This window comes from Camelina sativa, chromosome 12 (genome assembly GCF_000633955.1).
Source record: "Camelina sativa cultivar DH55 chromosome 12, Cs, whole genome shotgun sequence".
In the NCBI taxonomy this organism is placed as follows: Eukaryota; Viridiplantae; Streptophyta; class Magnoliopsida; order Brassicales; family Brassicaceae; genus Camelina; species Camelina sativa.
The window spans coordinates 5,335,402-5,351,872 of record NC_025696.1 but is presented as its reverse complement, the minus strand read 5'-3'; the positions used below and the strand labels follow the sequence as shown (position 1 = coordinate 5,351,872).

At 34.8% G+C, this 16,471-nt stretch overlaps 2 protein-coding genes and 1 long non-coding RNA gene across 3 annotated transcripts; 2 read left to right on the top strand and 1 right to left on the bottom strand.

The window, feature by feature from the left end:
* LOC104730298 (NADPH--cytochrome P450 reductase 2-like) lies at nt 7–3,922 on the top strand. The gene is made up of 17 exons (XM_010449449.2): nt 7–456; nt 549–608; nt 700–779; nt 875–932; nt 1,026–1,109; nt 1,212–1,248; nt 1,358–1,427; nt 1,531–1,722; nt 1,810–1,902; nt 1,998–2,220; nt 2,313–2,396; nt 2,489–2,640; nt 2,750–2,846; nt 2,990–3,217; nt 3,299–3,421; nt 3,513–3,626; nt 3,711–3,922. The coding sequence occupies exons 1-17, from the start codon at nt 100–102 to the stop codon at nt 3,789–3,791; spliced, it is 2,133 nt and encodes a 710-aa protein (XP_010447751.1). The 5' UTR covers nt 7–99; the 3' UTR covers nt 3,792–3,922.
* On the top strand, nt 5,953–8,248 carry LOC104730299 (NADPH--cytochrome P450 reductase 2-like). The gene is made up of 10 exons (XM_010449451.2): nt 5,953–6,048; nt 6,136–6,228; nt 6,324–6,546; nt 6,639–6,722; nt 6,815–6,966; nt 7,076–7,172; nt 7,316–7,543; nt 7,625–7,747; nt 7,839–7,952; nt 8,037–8,248. Exons 1-10 carry the CDS (start codon nt 5,999–6,001, stop codon nt 8,115–8,117), a joined length of 1,245 nt encoding a protein of 414 aa, XP_010447753.1. The 5' UTR covers nt 5,953–5,998; the 3' UTR covers nt 8,118–8,248.
* Nucleotides 13,376–13,875, bottom strand: LOC104730297. The gene is made up of 2 exons (XR_758415.2): nt 13,800–13,875; nt 13,376–13,586 (listed from the first exon to the last, which is right to left on the bottom strand). It is a non-coding gene; the product is annotated as an uncharacterized LOC104730297 (long non-coding RNA).

Below are 16,471 nucleotides of genomic sequence, written 5' to 3'. Positions count from 1 at the left end.
CCCCCCCCCGACGATTCACACATACAGAGAGAGATCTTCTTCCTTCATTTTTCATTTTCCCCTCTTCCTTGTTCTAGACACAACATCACCTATAACGCCATGTCCTCTTCTTCATCCTCTATGATCGATCTAATGGCTGCAATCATCAAAGGAGAGCCAGTGGTTGTCTCGGACCCGGCTAATGCCTCAGCTTACGAGTCTGTAGCAGATGAATTATCATCTATGCTTATTGAGAACCGTCAATTCGCAATGATTGTGACCACCTCCATAGCTGTTCTTATTGGTTGCATCGTTATGCTCGTTTTGAGGAGATCCGGTTCATCTGGGGATTCAAAACGCGTCGAACCTCCTAAGTCTTTGGTGATTAAGCGTCGTGAGGAGGATGTTGATGATGGGAGGAAGAAGGTTACAATCTTTTTCGGTACACAGACTGGTACTGCTGAAGGTTTTGCAAAGGTGAGAACATTTTTTTTTGTGAGAATTCGTTTTAGTTTTTTTTGGAGAGATGGTGAAGTTTGAATTGAATCAGTTTGATTTTTTTTTTTCAGGCTTTAGGAGAAGAAGCTAAAGCAAGATATGAAAAGATCAGATTCAAAATCGTTGATTTGGTATATTCAAAAGCAACATTTTAAAAAAAAAAGTTTGATGTTTTTAGTAAAATCTTGTTTTTTTTCGATCTGATTATGATTTTGTTAACAGGATGATTACGCTGCTGCTGATGATGATGAGTATGAGGAGAAATTAAAGAAAGAGGATTTGGTTTTCTTCTTCTTAGCCACGTTAGTTCTTTACCTTACCTGATTCATTTCTTTGGGAATTGTTGTTAACTTTGTTTTATTCTTGTGACTGATCTGGTTTTACAATCTGGATGTAGATATGGAGATGGTGAACCTACAGATAATGCAGCGAGATTCTACAAATGGTTCACTGAGGTGAGTTTCTTTTTTTTTTGTATGGCTCAATTGGTTGCTGTAAAGTGTGTTTCTTGTTTTCTTGTTTCTGAAGTTGTAAACATGTGTTTACAGGGGAATGACAGAGGAGAATGGCTTACAAACTTGAAGTATGGAGTGTTTGGATTAGGAAACAGACAATATGAACATTTTAATAAGGTTTATAAACTTTTTTGGGTTTTCTCCTGTCACAATTTCCGGTTTCCTTCCAAACTTTGGACAGAGTTGATATTCAAACTGTTTTGTAAATTTGTGTTGCAGGTTGCTAAAGTTGTAGATGACCTACTTGTCGAACAAGGTTAGTTTGTTTCTTTATTTCATCAATTGTCTTGAGTCTCTCTGATTTGGTCTTCATGTGTTCTATATCAGTCTGTACTGGTTTCTAACTTCATGAGTGGTTTGTTCAGGTGCACAACGTATTGTAGAGGTTGGTCTTGGAGATGATGACCAGTGTATCGAAGATGACTTCACTGCTTGGTATTTACATTTTTCTCTTCTATTATTGGCTTCTTATGTGCATTGCTGCTTTGGCCGTTTGTATTTCTTTTTCTTCTGGGCTCAATTTTGCTACCTCTTGCAGGAGAGAAGCATTGTGGCCCGAGCTTGATACATTGCTGAGGGAAGAAGGTGATACAGCTGTTGCCACACCATACACTGCAGCTGTGTTAGAATACAGAGTTTCTATCCACGACTCTGAAGATGCAAAATTCAATGATAAGATCATGGCCAACGGAAATGGTCACACCGTGTTTGATGCTCAACATCCTTACAGGTACGCAAGCAAGCTACTTCTTATTTTTTTAACTTATAATCTTGTCTTGTTACTTGATCTAATCTTTTGCTTATTTGGTTTTTAAAGAGCAAATGTCGCCGTTAAAAAGGAGTTACATACTCCTGAGTCTGACCGTTCTTGCACTCATTTGGAATTTGACATTGCCGGAAGTGGACTTACGTGAGTTTTACTATTATTTAAGAATGTCTATAGTATAGAATCAGATGGTAATATTCGTGAGGAATAACATGAATGTATGTTTTATATCTTGTCAGGTATGAAACTGGAGATCATGTTGGTGTACTTTGTGATAATTTAAGTGAAACTGTAGATGAAGCCCTGAAGTTGCTGGATATGTCACCTGATACTTATTTCTCACTTCACGCTGAAAAAGAAGATGGCACACCAATCAGCAGCTCACTTCCTCCTCCATTCCCACCTTGTAACTTGAGAACAGCGCTTACACAATATGCATGTCTATTGAGTTCTCCTAAGAAGGTTGGTTGGGTTCATTTATCATCAGACTGGTTATGATCGATTCTTTTGTCTTCATAGAGATTCAAATTCAGTGGATGCTTGTTTTCTTGCAGTCTGCTTTACTTGCTTTGTCTGCTCATGCATCTGATCCCACGGAAGCAGAACGATTGACACATCTTGCTTCACCTGCTGGAAAGGTCGTGGCTGAACTTTTATTTTCCTGCACTTCATTTTCCAAATTTTGTAAAAGCTATCTGACAAAGTGTACATTGTGTCCTTTCAACAACAGGATGAATATTCAAAGTGGGTAGTAGAGAGTCAAAGAAGTTTACTAGAGGTGATGGCGGAGTTTCCTTCAGCCAAGCCACCACTTGGTGTCTTCTTCGCTGGAGTTGCTCCAAGGTTGCAGCCTAGGTTCTATTCGATATCATCATCTCCCAAGTGAGTACTTAATACTTATCATTTTTTTGGTCTTTTGTCTTCCAGTTGTCGGCTGAGACTTGTCTTGTAATTTTAGTGTATTGAAACATTGTCTTGTTTACTGGTATAGGATTGCTGAAACTAGAATTCATGTCACATGTGCACTGGTTCATGAGAAGATGCCAACCGGCAGGATTCATAAGGGAGTATGTTCGACTTGGATGAAGGTAAAAAAAAATGCCCGTAAATCTGACAGCTTCCTGCATACATACTACATTATAGCCGTTGTGCTCTTTGTGTCATTTCCTATTGATGCATGTGAGCTCTGTGATTAAGTCTGAATGTTTTCTTGTGTGTGTCGTAAACACAGAATGCGGTGCCTTATGAGAAGAGTGAAAACTGCTCGTCGGCTCCAATATTTGTCAGGCAATCCAACTTCAAGCTTCCGTCTGATTCTAAGGTACCTATCATCATGATCGGTCCAGGGACTGGATTGGCTCCATTCAGAGGTTTCCTTCAGGAAAGACTCGCGTTGGTAGAATCTGGTGTTGAACTTGGACCATCAGTTTTGTTCTTTGGATGCAGAAACCGTAGAATGGTAAGAACTTGCCCATTTCTTAAAACTCAATCATACATCAATGGCTTGTTCAGTTTCTCAAGTCCTCTGATATTTGTGTAGGATTTCATCTACGAGGAAGAGCTCCAGAGATTTGTTGAGAGCGGTGCTCTTGCGGAGCTAATTGTTGCCTTCTCTCGTGAAGGACCCACCAAAGAATATGTACAGCACAAAATGATGGACAAGGTATGAGCTTCATAACCCCAAACCAAAACGCAGAACTTTGTATATACATATGCAGATTCAGATTCTTAAGCTGACAGTATTTGTAATGCAGGCTTCTGATATCTGGAACATGATCTCTCAAGGAGCATATGTATATGTTTGCGGTGACGCAAAAGGCATGGCAAGAGACGTTCACAGGTCTCTCCACACAATAGCTCAAGAACAGGTATGCTTGGTTGAGATCAGTCTAGTATTATCATTGTCCGAATCACAAACCGACTCTAATGGGTTTATTTTGTCTTGTTATCAGGGATCAATGGATTCAACTAAAGCAGAGGGCTTTGTGAAGAACCTGCAAATGAGTGGAAGATATCTGAGAGATGTATGGTAACGAGACAATTGAAGCCACACACTCACTGTGTACTTATATTCATATATATACGGCACAGAAGTGCCACAATATGATGATCATTAAGTTTGTGATCGCAAGGAGAAATGAACTTCCCTTTTTTCCATTTTTAATTTATTTTTCACATATTTTGATAAATCCTATATATTTTTTTTTATAACTCACTGCTATATAGCCCCCAACCAAAAGAAAAAATGCATAAGATGTTGTGGTGGGTATGTATTTATGAACGATTGTGTTATATACAAAAGTCAGCACATTTGGTATGAATTAGTCAAGCACCTTTGGTATGCATTATATATGCAGCAGCAAGACTTTGGACCCAAGTCCCCATTTTGGGGAAAATAATATTTCTATTTATCATTTACGTAACCAGGTAAATTAACAAAATGATAATGGATAAGAATTATTCAGGTAAAAATTTACCGCATGGACGAAAGTGCTAAAATGTTTGTTAGCTCGTAATTTTGTTAGAATGTTGTGTGTTAATCCTTACATGTACATGTCATATGAACATAATATTTTTGTGTTATCTATTACTATTATAAAACAACAGTGTTTAATTTGTGTCGTACGAAACAAAAATAACATGCTATTCTAAAACAACTTAAACACGTTAAGATCTTGCTTAAGAGACTAAAGTTAGTTTTTTTTGTCAAAACAAGCCATTATAAAATAAACTCACAACTTAAGTTATTGAGTATTACTTGCACAAGAAGAAAAAGTCATCTATTAAAGTGGCCAACACTGTTTTTTCTGGTTATATTTAACGCCAAACTAGCCAACGATATACGGAGCAAAAAGGTGACAAGTCGATGTGTTTTCGGTGTAAGAGTCAAATAATTTAATAATGACAGGGAGATATAGAAAGCGACTGGTGGAATTCTTCTAGTTCATTCATTCGGAAGTGCTTTTTGGTGGTTGAGAATGTAATTTGAAGAGAATTGTGAAATGAGGGGAATGGACCGAAGGGTTTGGTGGGTAGGTGAGAGCACATATGGTTGTGTATTAGTAGAGCACACCGCACATCGGCACACGTGAGCTACATTGACGCGTGCCAAAATAAGTAGGTGGGCAGAAGAGTTTTCCAACAACAAAAACAACATGTTTCTTTCCTCTTTCAACTACTTATGTGTTGTGTGTTTCTCTCGTCCTCATAATTTTGTCTTATAATTATTTTGTATTAAAGATTAATTAGTAGTCTTCCCTAACTAGAAGTGATTGCATAAATGACAATATGCCCACGTCTAGCTGATAGGAACCGATCGTCGGCTTTACTTGCCATGTTACATTATTATAGTATTACTTTTTTTTCGTTGAATTTTTTTAGCAAAATTAATGATAGTCTAATCTTGGATAGTTTGTAGTTGGTCACTTTACTTCTCCAAAACATAATTCCAAGGATAAACTTTTTAAGCATTAAATTTATTTTTTAAAAAGATGATCTACCTTTCAAATTGTAAAAGCTACCTAGTATAATGTATTAATTTTTATTTGCTTTTTGTTTCTGTTTTGTTGAAGCAGTAATTTTATTTGCCAACATGCAGAATAACTAACAAGCTGTTTACACTTTACAGTGTATTGCAGCTAGATTACTAATAAGTATTATATTATGGAGAGAAAGAGAACTACTGACTTTACACCAATAAAAAACACGTCTGGAGAGAATGTCAATCAAGTGCAAGTGGAAGGGTATAACATATCCCTTTCATTATTATGAGGAAAAATATTAATTAAACAACTTTATAAAGTTGATGTAACTCTAAGAAAAGAAAACTAGAAATTTCCACATATATTTTATATATAAAAAGGATATGTATTTGCTATTTACAGAGGGAGAAAAAAAGAACTATATCATCATTTATGTGTAAAATATAGGAATAGTAAGAATTACTACCCGTTGACAAAAGGAAATCGAGAACTGTAGAGTTTATTATTATAACACTCGATAAAGATGATGTCACATGAATAAAAGATCATGTGGACATTGGTAGGTGATGAATGTGTAAATGATATCACATGATTGAATAATTGATTTCAGTATTTCACATGTTTTGTTAACGTCGTCGTCACAGCGGAACAAAATATATTAAAGGATATTGACTTTTAGGGTTAATAAATCAACTTTGAACCGTANATACAGAGTTTCTATCCACGACTCTGAAGATGCAAAATTCAATGATAAGATCATGGCCAACGGAAATGGTCACACCGTGTTTGATGCTCAACATCCTTACAGGTACGCAAGCAAGCTACTTCTTATTTTTTTAACTTATAATCTTGTCTTGTTACTTGATCTAATCTTTTGCTTATTTGGTTTTTAAAGAGCAAATGTCGCCGTTAAAAAGGAGTTACATACTCCTGAGTCTGACCGTTCTTGCACTCATTTGGAATTTGACATTGCCGGAAGTGGACTTACGTGAGTTTTACTATTATTTAAGAATGTCTATAGTATAGAATCAGATGGTAATATTCGTGAGGAATAACATGAATGTATGTTTTATATCTTGTCAGGTATGAAACTGGAGATCATGTTGGTGTACTTTGTGATAATTTAAGTGAAACTGTAGATGAAGCCCTGAAGTTGCTGGATATGTCACCTGATACTTATTTCTCACTTCACGCTGAAAAAGAAGATGGCACACCAATCAGCAGCTCACTTCCTCCTCCATTCCCACCTTGTAACTTGAGAACAGCGCTTACACAATATGCATGTCTATTGAGTTCTCCTAAGAAGGTTGGTTGGGTTCATTTATCATCAGACTGGTTATGATCGATTCTTTTGTCTTCATAGAGATTCAAATTCAGTGGATGCTTGTTTTCTTGCAGTCTGCTTTACTTGCTTTGTCTGCTCATGCATCTGATCCCACGGAAGCAGAACGATTGACACATCTTGCTTCACCTGCTGGAAAGGTCGTGGCTGAACTTTTATTTTCCTGCACTTCATTTTCCAAATTTTGTAAAAGCTATCTGACAAAGTGTACATTGTGTCCTTTCAACAACAGGATGAATATTCAAAGTGGGTAGTAGAGAGTCAAAGAAGTTTACTAGAGGTGATGGCGGAGTTTCCTTCAGCCAAGCCACCACTTGGTGTCTTCTTCGCTGGAGTTGCTCCAAGGTTGCAGCCTAGGTTCTATTCGATATCATCATCTCCCAAGTGAGTACTTAATACTTATCATTTTTTTGGTCTTTTGTCTTCCAGTTGTCGGCTGAGACTTGTCTTGTAATTTTAGTGTATTGAAACATTGTCTTGTTTACTGGTATAGGATTGCTGAAACTAGAATTCATGTCACATGTGCACTGGTTCATGAGAAGATGCCAACCGGCAGGATTCATAAGGGAGTATGTTCGACTTGGATGAAGGTAAAAAAAAATGCCCGTAAATCTGACAGCTTCCTGCATACATACTACATTATAGCCGTTGTGCTCTTTGTGTCATTTCCTATTGATGCATGTGAGCTCTGTGATTAAGTCTGAATGTTTTCTTGTGTGTGTCGTAAACACAGAATGCGGTGCCTTATGAGAAGAGTGAAAACTGCTCGTCGGCTCCAATATTTGTCAGGCAATCCAACTTCAAGCTTCCTTCTGATTCTAAGGTACCTATCATCATGATCGGTCCAGGGACTGGATTGGCTCCATTCAGAGGTTTCCTTCAGGAAAGACTCGCGTTGGTAGAATCTGGTGTTGAACTTGGACCATCAGTTTTGTTCTTTGGATGCAGAAACCGTAGAATGGTAAGAACTTGCCCATTTCTTAAAACTCAATCATACATCAATGGCTTGTTCAGTTTCTCAAGTCCTCTGATATTTGTGTAGGATTTCATCTACGAGGAAGAGCTCCAGAGATTTGTTGAGAGCGGTGCTCTTGCGGAGCTAATTGTTGCCTTCTCTCGTGAAGGACCCACCAAAGAATATGTACAGCACAAAATGATGGACAAGGTATGAGCTTCATAACCCCAAACCAAAACGCAGAACTTTGTATATACATATGCAGATTCAGATTCTTAAGCTGACAGTATTTGTAATGCAGGCTTCTGATATCTGGAACATGATCTCTCAAGGAGCATATGTATATGTTTGCGGTGACGCAAAAGGCATGGCAAGAGACGTTCACAGGTCTCTCCACACAATAGCTCAAGAACAGGTATGCTTGGTTGAGATCAGTCTAGTATTATCATTGTCCGAATCACAAACCGACTCTAATGGGTTTATTTTGTCTTGTTATCAGGGATCAATGGATTCAACTAAAGCAGAGGGCTTTGTGAAGAACCTGCAAATGAGTGGAAGATATCTGAGAGATGTATGGTAACGAGACAATTGAAGCCACACACTCACTGTGTACTTATATTCATATATATACGGCACAGAAGTGCCACAATATGATGATCATTAAGTTTGTGATCGCAAGGAGAAATGAACTTCCCTTTTTTCCATTTTTAATTTATTTTTCACATATTTTGATAAATCCTATATATTTTTTTTTATAACTCACTGCTATATAGCCCCCAACCAAAAGAAAAAATGCATAAGATGTTGTGGTGGGTATGTATTTATGAACGATTGTGTTATATACAAAAGTCAGCACATTTGGTATGAATTAGTCAAGCACCTTTGGTATGCATTATATATGCAGCAGCAAGACTTTGGACCCAAGTCCCCATTTTGGGGAAAATAATATTTCTATTTATCATTTACGTAACCAGGTAAATTAACAAAATGATAATGGATAAGAATTATTCAGGTAAAAATTTACCGCATGGACGAAAGTGCTAAAATGTTTGTTAGCTCGTAATTTTGTTAGAATGTTGTGTGTTAATCCTTACATGTACATGTCATATGAACATAATATTTTTGTGTTATCTATTACTATTATAAAACAACAGTGTTTAATTTGTGTCGTACGAAACAAAAATAACATGCTATTCTAAAACAACTTAAACACGTTAAGATCTTGCTTAAGAGACTAAAGTTAGTTTTTTTTGTCAAAACAAGCCATTATAAAATAAACTCACAACTTAAGTTATTGAGTATTACTTGCACAAGAAGAAAAAGTCATCTATTAAAGTGGCCAACACTGTTTTTTCTGGTTATATTTAACGCCAAACTAGCCAACGATATACGGAGCAAAAAGGTGACAAGTCGATGTGTTTTCGGTGTAAGAGTCAAATAATTTAATAATGACAGGGAGATATAGAAAGCGACTGGTGGAATTCTTCTAGTTCATTCATTCGGAAGTGCTTTTTGGTGGTTGAGAATGTAATTTGAAGAGAATTGTGAAATGAGGGGAATGGACCGAAGGGTTTGGTGGGTAGGTGAGAGCACATATGGTTGTGTATTAGTAGAGCACACCGCACATCGGCACACGTGAGCTACATTGACGCGTGCCAAAATAAGTAGGTGGGCAGAAGAGTTTTCCAACAACAAAAACAACATGTTTCTTTCCTCTTTCAACTACTTATGTGTTGTGTGTTTCTCTCGTCCTCATAATTTTGTCTTATAATTATTTTGTATTAAAGATTAATTAGTAGTCTTCCCTAACTAGAAGTGATTGCATAAATGACAATATGCCCACGTCTAGCTGATAGGAACCGATCGTCGGCTTTACTTGCCATGTTACATTATTATAGTATTACTTTTTTTTCGTTGAATTTTTTTAGCAAAATTAATGATAGTCTAATCTTGGATAGTTTGTAGTTGGTCACTTTACTTCTCCAAAACATAATTCCAAGGATAAACTTTTTAAGCATTAAATTTATTTTTTAAAAAGATGATCTACCTTTCAAATTGTAAAAGCTACCTAGTATAATGTATTAATTTTTATTTGCTTTTTGTTTCTGTTTTGTTGAAGCAGTAATTTTATTTGCCAACATGCAGAATAACTAACAAGCTGTTTACACTTTACAGTGTATTGCAGCTAGATTACTAATAAGTATTATATTATGGAGAGAAAGAGAACTACTGACTTTACACCAATAAAAAACACGTCTGGAGAGAATGTCAATCAAGTGCAAGTGGAAGGGTATAACATATCCCTTTCATTATTATGAGGAAAAATATTAATTAAACAACTTTATAAAGTTGATGTAACTCTAAGAAAAGAAAACTAGAAATTTCCACATATATTTTATATATAAAAAGGATATGTATTTGCTATTTACAGAGGGAGAAAAAAAGAACTATATCATCATTTATGTGTAAAATATAGGAATAGTAAGAATTACTACCCGTTGACAAAAGGAAATCGAGAACTGTAGAGTTTATTATTATAACACTCGATAAAGATGATGTCACATGAATAAAAGATCATGTGGACATTGGTAGGTGATGAATGTGTAAATGATATCACATGATTGAATAATTGATTTCAGTATTTCACATGTTTTGTTAACGTCGTCGTCACAGCGGAACAAAATATATTAAAGGATATTGACTTTTAGGGTTAATAAATCAACTTTGAACCGTATTTTTCAAAAATACCGTAAAGTTAGTATAATGGAAACTTTTTGAAAAGGTTGAATTCAAGCTATGTTTCTTATCTTGGCTTTGTCAAATAATTAGACTGGAAAATTAAACTTGACTGTGGAATTATTCTTCTCAGTAGAATTAGAAATGATAAATCGATTAAAAAATTTTACCCACTACATTTGCAATTTCTTTATGTTATGTTTTTTTTTAAAAATTTCAATTGATCAGACGTTAGGTACATACATTAGATTTTTTTTTTTTTTTTAACAAAACAGAGGTTACTTTCATTCAAACAAACAAAATAGCAAAGTTACAAAGGTTTAGAGATTTCCAAGGCCAAGCTTGATAACAAATAGAAGCATCAAAAGTACATATAGATAGATCGACAATCATAAACCAGATAACATTGCAATTATCATCTCCATAGTTGGTCATGTGACTGTTCCTCCTCCATTCCCACACTGTAACTTGAGAACAACGCTTACACAATATGCATGTCTATTAAGTTCTCCTAAGAACATTTCTAATGGTCTTCAATTTTTGCCTCTAAACTCTATTACAGAGTAATTTTTGCTCCAATCCATCTTTATTTTCATCTCTATAATAGAGATTGTTATTTTTTTCTCTATATATAGAGGAACTCAACTTTTTTCCTCTATAAATAAAGTTAAACTATTTTATTTACAAAGTAGTCTTCATAATCTTTAACTTCTTTTATTTATGACCAAAATAAATAAAATAAATATTTTTAAGAACTAATAATATAAATTTAAGTATAAATATTTATTCTAAAATATTGAGACTACCATTTGCAAAAGATAATTTTATGAAAGTGTTACAAAATTTAAAGTGAAATGGGTTAGTTTGCAATTTTATAAATAAAAGGTGTTAATTGTAAAATAAAGATAGTATCTATTTAGAATATTTTTTTATAGAGGAAAAAATAGGGTAAACCATTGGAGCAAAACTCATCTCTATTATAGAAGAAAAAATAAGAAAAACCATTGAAAATGGTCTAAGAAGATTGATTGGATTTATTTATCATCAGACTATTTGTGATCGATTACTTCTGTCTTCACAGAGATTCAAATTCAATGGATTCTTGTTTTCTTGCAGTCTGCTTTACTTGCTTTGTCTGCCCATGCATCTGATCCCACCGAAGCAGAGCGATTCAAACATCTTGCTTCACCTGCTGGAAAGGTCGTGGCTGAACTTTTTAACTATTCTTTACTTCATTTTCCAATTGTTGTTAAAGTTATCTGACGAAATATACATTGTGTCCTTTCAACAACAAGATGAATATTCAAAGTGGGTAGTAGAGAGTCAAAGAAGTTTACTAGAGGTGATGGCCGAGTTTCCTTCAGTTTAAAACGACATTCATTCCATCTCAGTGACAACGGATAGTAATTCTTACCAGGTGGACATTATGTAGTTTAGAGTTTAAAAAGACATCCATTCAGCTTAGTTATATACTTATATTAATGGTTTTTAAGTATTATATATTCAAAATTTCAAACAAACAAGAAATCAACACAAGTTCACAAATAATGTATATACAAGTTTAAGTTAGGAGAAATTCAGAAAATAAATCAATATAGATAAAGGAAGGTTGAGAAAAAATTTTAAAATCCATACTAAAGCAAGTTTATTAATGATTTGAGATCTCAGTTTTCAAATACAATTACATCCCACATTCCGCTCTATATGTTCATCATGATACACAAAAGAAAAAATTGAAATTTAAAAAACAAGACACAACAACAATTTCCAAATAGTGTGCAATATAAGTACGTTGATCATCTAATCTCTAGTAATTAGTTGTTGGCTTAGAATCCACGTTGTTTCCTTAGCATAAACCTATCATAAAGGTAAAAGAAAAAACAAAATTTGTGTTAGAAATCAAAATAGAGAAAAAAAATAATATAATGTAGTTAGAAATCATATCCTTGCGTAAGAGATCTCTTTAAGTTTGATGGAAGGACATGATTTAAGTTGCGCGGCAACGGTCCTCTCTAAGTTGTGATGTAGGTAAAGGAGCTATTTATAATGTTCATCTTTCCTTCATGACCCTTTGATCTTTCTTGATGAAAGGGGTTTAAAATCTGACCTTTCTTTTTCTTAATTTTACATACCCCTACTAGTCTAGTAGCCTAGCTTGTTATTACTACACCTATTTTCTTTCTTTTATCACTGTTTATTTAATTAATCCATGTCAATATATAAAAAACATAATTCAAAAATGTGCACACACAATCAAAATTAAAAGAATTGCCAGCACCAACGAAAGTTTGCATGCCAAAACAATACTCCCATGCATCACTTATAATCATCAGTAGAGGAAATTAACAAAGATAAATTAAATGACATTCAACATCCCAAGAATGTACCTATAACACGCTGCTCCACAACTCTCTGCATAATATACATGACGAGTCCTTGATTTAGCTTATTTATATGCCGGGTTAACTAATTACACTACATTTTCCATAACTTCATTGGGCGCAGGGAATTAAACACAGCCGTTATTAGCTTGCTTAACAACTGGCACGATCTACTTTCGTTTTTAACCAGCTTCACTCTTTAATTCCATGACTAATCGTTACTCTGGATTGAAGTTGTTAACCACGTATGGGAATGGTAACACAATGCAGCTAATAAGCATTACCTTCGAAGGCTAGATACGTATATACTACACACGTTTTTCAAAATAAAATAGTGTTGTACTACAAGATGGTTGGTTTCACGTTTTGCTAATACTAACATATATCTAATTTATTACATGCATGGCATGGTCCATTATCAAACGTTCTCATGGTGGTACTGTTTGTCAGCATGTTTCTATATTAAATCGTGTTAGTGTTGTACTATACGAAGAAGTAGAATTATATTATACGAAACAGAATCAAAGTGACTACAATATAATTCTACTTTGATTCTGAAAATTTACTCCTTTAAGTTTTTTTGTTTATTTTTTCAATAGATCAAAAAAGTCGAGTACATTGCAATTGACAACTCCATTTGTCGCATACATTACTGTGAATGTGGTTGGTCCCCCGACTAATAAAACTACATGATGCATCCCATCTCAATGAAAAGAAAACATGGCAGGAAGTTCGTTTTACTTTCAAGGTCTCATAAAAACATCACACTCAAATCTCACGAACATGGGTTGAATAATAGCTCATAGAATACAAGATTAAAAAATACAGAGACGATCAATTTCTAAGTCCTTAAAAGCATAAACTAGTCTTGATCAGCATCTTCAAGTTCTTCATCTTCTGGCACACCTCGGACATACAAGACATTGTTGCATCTGTGTGTAAAAATTAGGTACTATTAATTCAAACGGAGCCGTAAAAATTTTTAAGCAAGCAAATTTACAAAACTGATTTAGTGATTCCATAACTAACACAAATAAAGAGGTGTGGATCCGTCTACTACTCTAGTTAATGGCTAAGTCCAATTCTCCACATTTTCGCTGGAAACATATACTGAATTTTTGAAGGAGACAATAATATATATTTACCTGATCAAGATCTCTCCAAGGTTTCCTGTCAATTGCCCGTCGATGTATTCCTCCGTGTTTCCCAGCTGCAAAAACACAGTTTGGAAAATCTCAATGGCTGCAATGAAATGAAATGATGAGCAATGTATCTATATACAGTACTTATGTGGGTAATATATATCATTAATAGATTGCAGCCTTCCTCTTAAACTATTTAAATAGATAGAACATAGGCTGCACTGATGCACACTATATAGGCTGCACACATATCATCACTTGACTTGTACTTATAAACGTCATATCCACCAAACCACTCAAGAGTCAAGCAAGACCAGTGACCCAAAAACCAAAACATGTAAAAATCCCTTGAAGTAATTACATTTCACATTTAAATATCCTTAATTATTTTACTTCCCATAAATGAAGTGATCCTCTTCTTCCTTACATAAAAGTTTTGATTCTGTAATAAGTTCTTTTCACATAGTATTCTCTAAAACATGTTTGTATGACTAACCCTTTTAACAAAATGTAATATCTTTTGGAAACTCTTATTTTTGATGGCTCGAGTATCACGTTCCTATGAATCTTTATAACCAGCTCATACGCTGACCTTAATTACCCAATTTTTTAATCTATAGTTTAATTTTGATTTTCCGGCCAACTGTATATTCTTATTCAGTTTTGAACGTTACAACTTTTGTGTATATAACTAGAATTTTACAATCACTAGAATTTCAATCAGTTCCAAGCTCTTGATTGTTGTCAACTACCAAACATCTATAAAGTGGTCTCTATCAGTTTCGACGTTCGTCGTACGTAGCATCCGTTCCATATGTGAGCTAGAACTAGGTTGACTCCCGAATGGTTGCGTACCACATACAATTGAAGCTCAAAATGTATACCTCAGAGAAATTATCATGTCACAACAAAGGTTATTTGTATTATTTTTTCCCAAATTATTTGTCAAAACTAAATTAATTAACGCTATCGTAAGAATTAATGAATCTGAGAGTCTGTTAATTGAAAATTTTAATCGAGTTACCGATATGTGTCTGTCCCTGTACCAAATTATTCCGTCAAAGCCCACCACACCGGAAAAGTTTTTTCCGCGTAACCTTTTTATCTTGAAATCAATATTTCTGGAAACAAAAATATATAAAAAATAAAGAAAAAAAAAAACTTGTCACACAAATCACAAACTGAAATTTCCAAACTGAAATTTGTCAACGTCGTCGTCACAGCGGAACAAGATGTATTAAAGGATATTGACTTTTAGGGTTAATAAATCAACTTTGAACCGTATTTTTCAAAAATACCGTAAAGTATTTATTATGGAAACTTTTTGAAAAGGTTGAATTCAAGCTATGTTTTTTATCTTGGCTTTGTCAAATAATTAGACTGGAATATTAAACTTGACTGTGGGAATTATTCTTCTCAATAGAATCAGAAATGATGATCGATTTTAAATTTTTACACACTACATTTGCAATTTCTTTATGTTATTATTACTTTTTTTTTTTGTCAATTGATCAAACGTTAGGTACATACATTAGATAACATTGCAATTATCATCTCCATAGTTGGTCATCTGACTGTTGCGACCACTTGACATATAACGGCTAACTTTGGGCCGTGAATTGAGGCCCAATATAGATAGTTTAAAACGACATCCATTCCATCTGTGTTAGTTATGGAATCACTAAACAACAATCAGTTGTGTAATTGCTTTAACATAACTGAATTGATTTACCGAATTTGTGCACACAGATGCAAGAACTAGAAGATGCTGATCAAGACTAGCCTATGCTTTTGAGGACCTAGAAATCGCTCATCTGTATTTTTAATTTTGTATTCTATGAGCTATTCAACCCAGTTCGTGAGATTTGAGTGTGATGTTTATTTGAAAGTAACGACCGTTTTAGTTTTATGATAAAACGAACTTCCTACCGTTTTTTTTGTCTTTTGAGATTGAGATGCATGTCGCTTTAAGTTGGGATATGTCACCTGACCACATTCACCAGTCACAGTAATGTATGCGATATGTTAATTGCAGTGTACTCTGACTTTGATCTATCGAAAAGAAAAACAAGAAGCTATTGTGTAGCTTGTTGTTTCTCTTTTTCCATAGATAGAATATTGTTGTCAACCAAACGGTTGAGTAGTCTGGAATTGTTTTGTGAGCTACTCAACATGCGGATGCGTGTTCCCCAAGTCATAAAGATGAATTGGTAAGCCGAGCCGCACACTAGCACATGGTTCCAAACCCCCGTTGTGAATTCACAATGCAAGAGTGAGGAGTATGTGATCTCTTGTCTGCGTGAGTAAGCTACAAAGACAACAGTCAACAGTTAGTTGGTAGTCAAACCCCACCCGACTACTAAACATACGATTTCATTGATAACCCTAGGCAACCTATATTCTCGCTCGACTCTTAATAAAACTAAAGAAAAATCTCATAAGCTTTTGATACTTTAATATTTTTATTTTGATCTAATCCCAGATTACTCTTTTCCAAGTTGGTCTGGAACCTACTGTCCTATCTTTTTTGTAAAAAATAAACTTGATTCTAACTAGCTTTAGAAAACCTTCCGTAAGCACCAATCCAGAGTAACGATTAGTCATGGATTTAAAGAGTAAATTCCAGTGCTTGGTTGCTATTGTGGCAGACCACCGATCCAGCGGGTTTCGTATCT

What these genes read in the sequence shown, in the direction of transcription:
- LOC104730298 (XM_010449449.2), top strand. Translation starts at nt 100, where the DNA reads ATGTCCTCTTCTTCATCCTCTATGATCGATCTAATGGCTGCAATCATC. An exon ending in TCGATATCATCATCTCCCAA is followed by an intron (nt 2,641 to 2,749) that starts GTGAGTACTTAA and finishes TTACTGGTATAG; the next exon opens with GATTGCTGAAACTAGAATTC. An exon ending in AGCACAAAATGATGGACAAG is followed by an intron (nt 3,422 to 3,512) that starts GTATGAGCTTCA and finishes TTTGTAATGCAG; the next exon opens with GCTTCTGATATCTGGAACAT.
- LOC104730299 (XM_010449451.2), top strand. Translation starts at nt 5,999, where the DNA reads ATGGCCAACGGAAATGGTCACACCGTGTTTGATGCTCAACATCCTTAC. An exon ending in GATGCTCAACATCCTTACAG is followed by an intron (nt 6,049 to 6,135) that starts GTACGCAAGCAA and finishes TGGTTTTTAAAG; the next exon opens with AGCAAATGTCGCCGTTAAAA. An exon ending in TATGTTCGACTTGGATGAAG is followed by an intron (nt 7,173 to 7,315) that starts GTAAAAAAAAAT and finishes TCGTAAACACAG; the next exon opens with AATGCGGTGCCTTATGAGAA.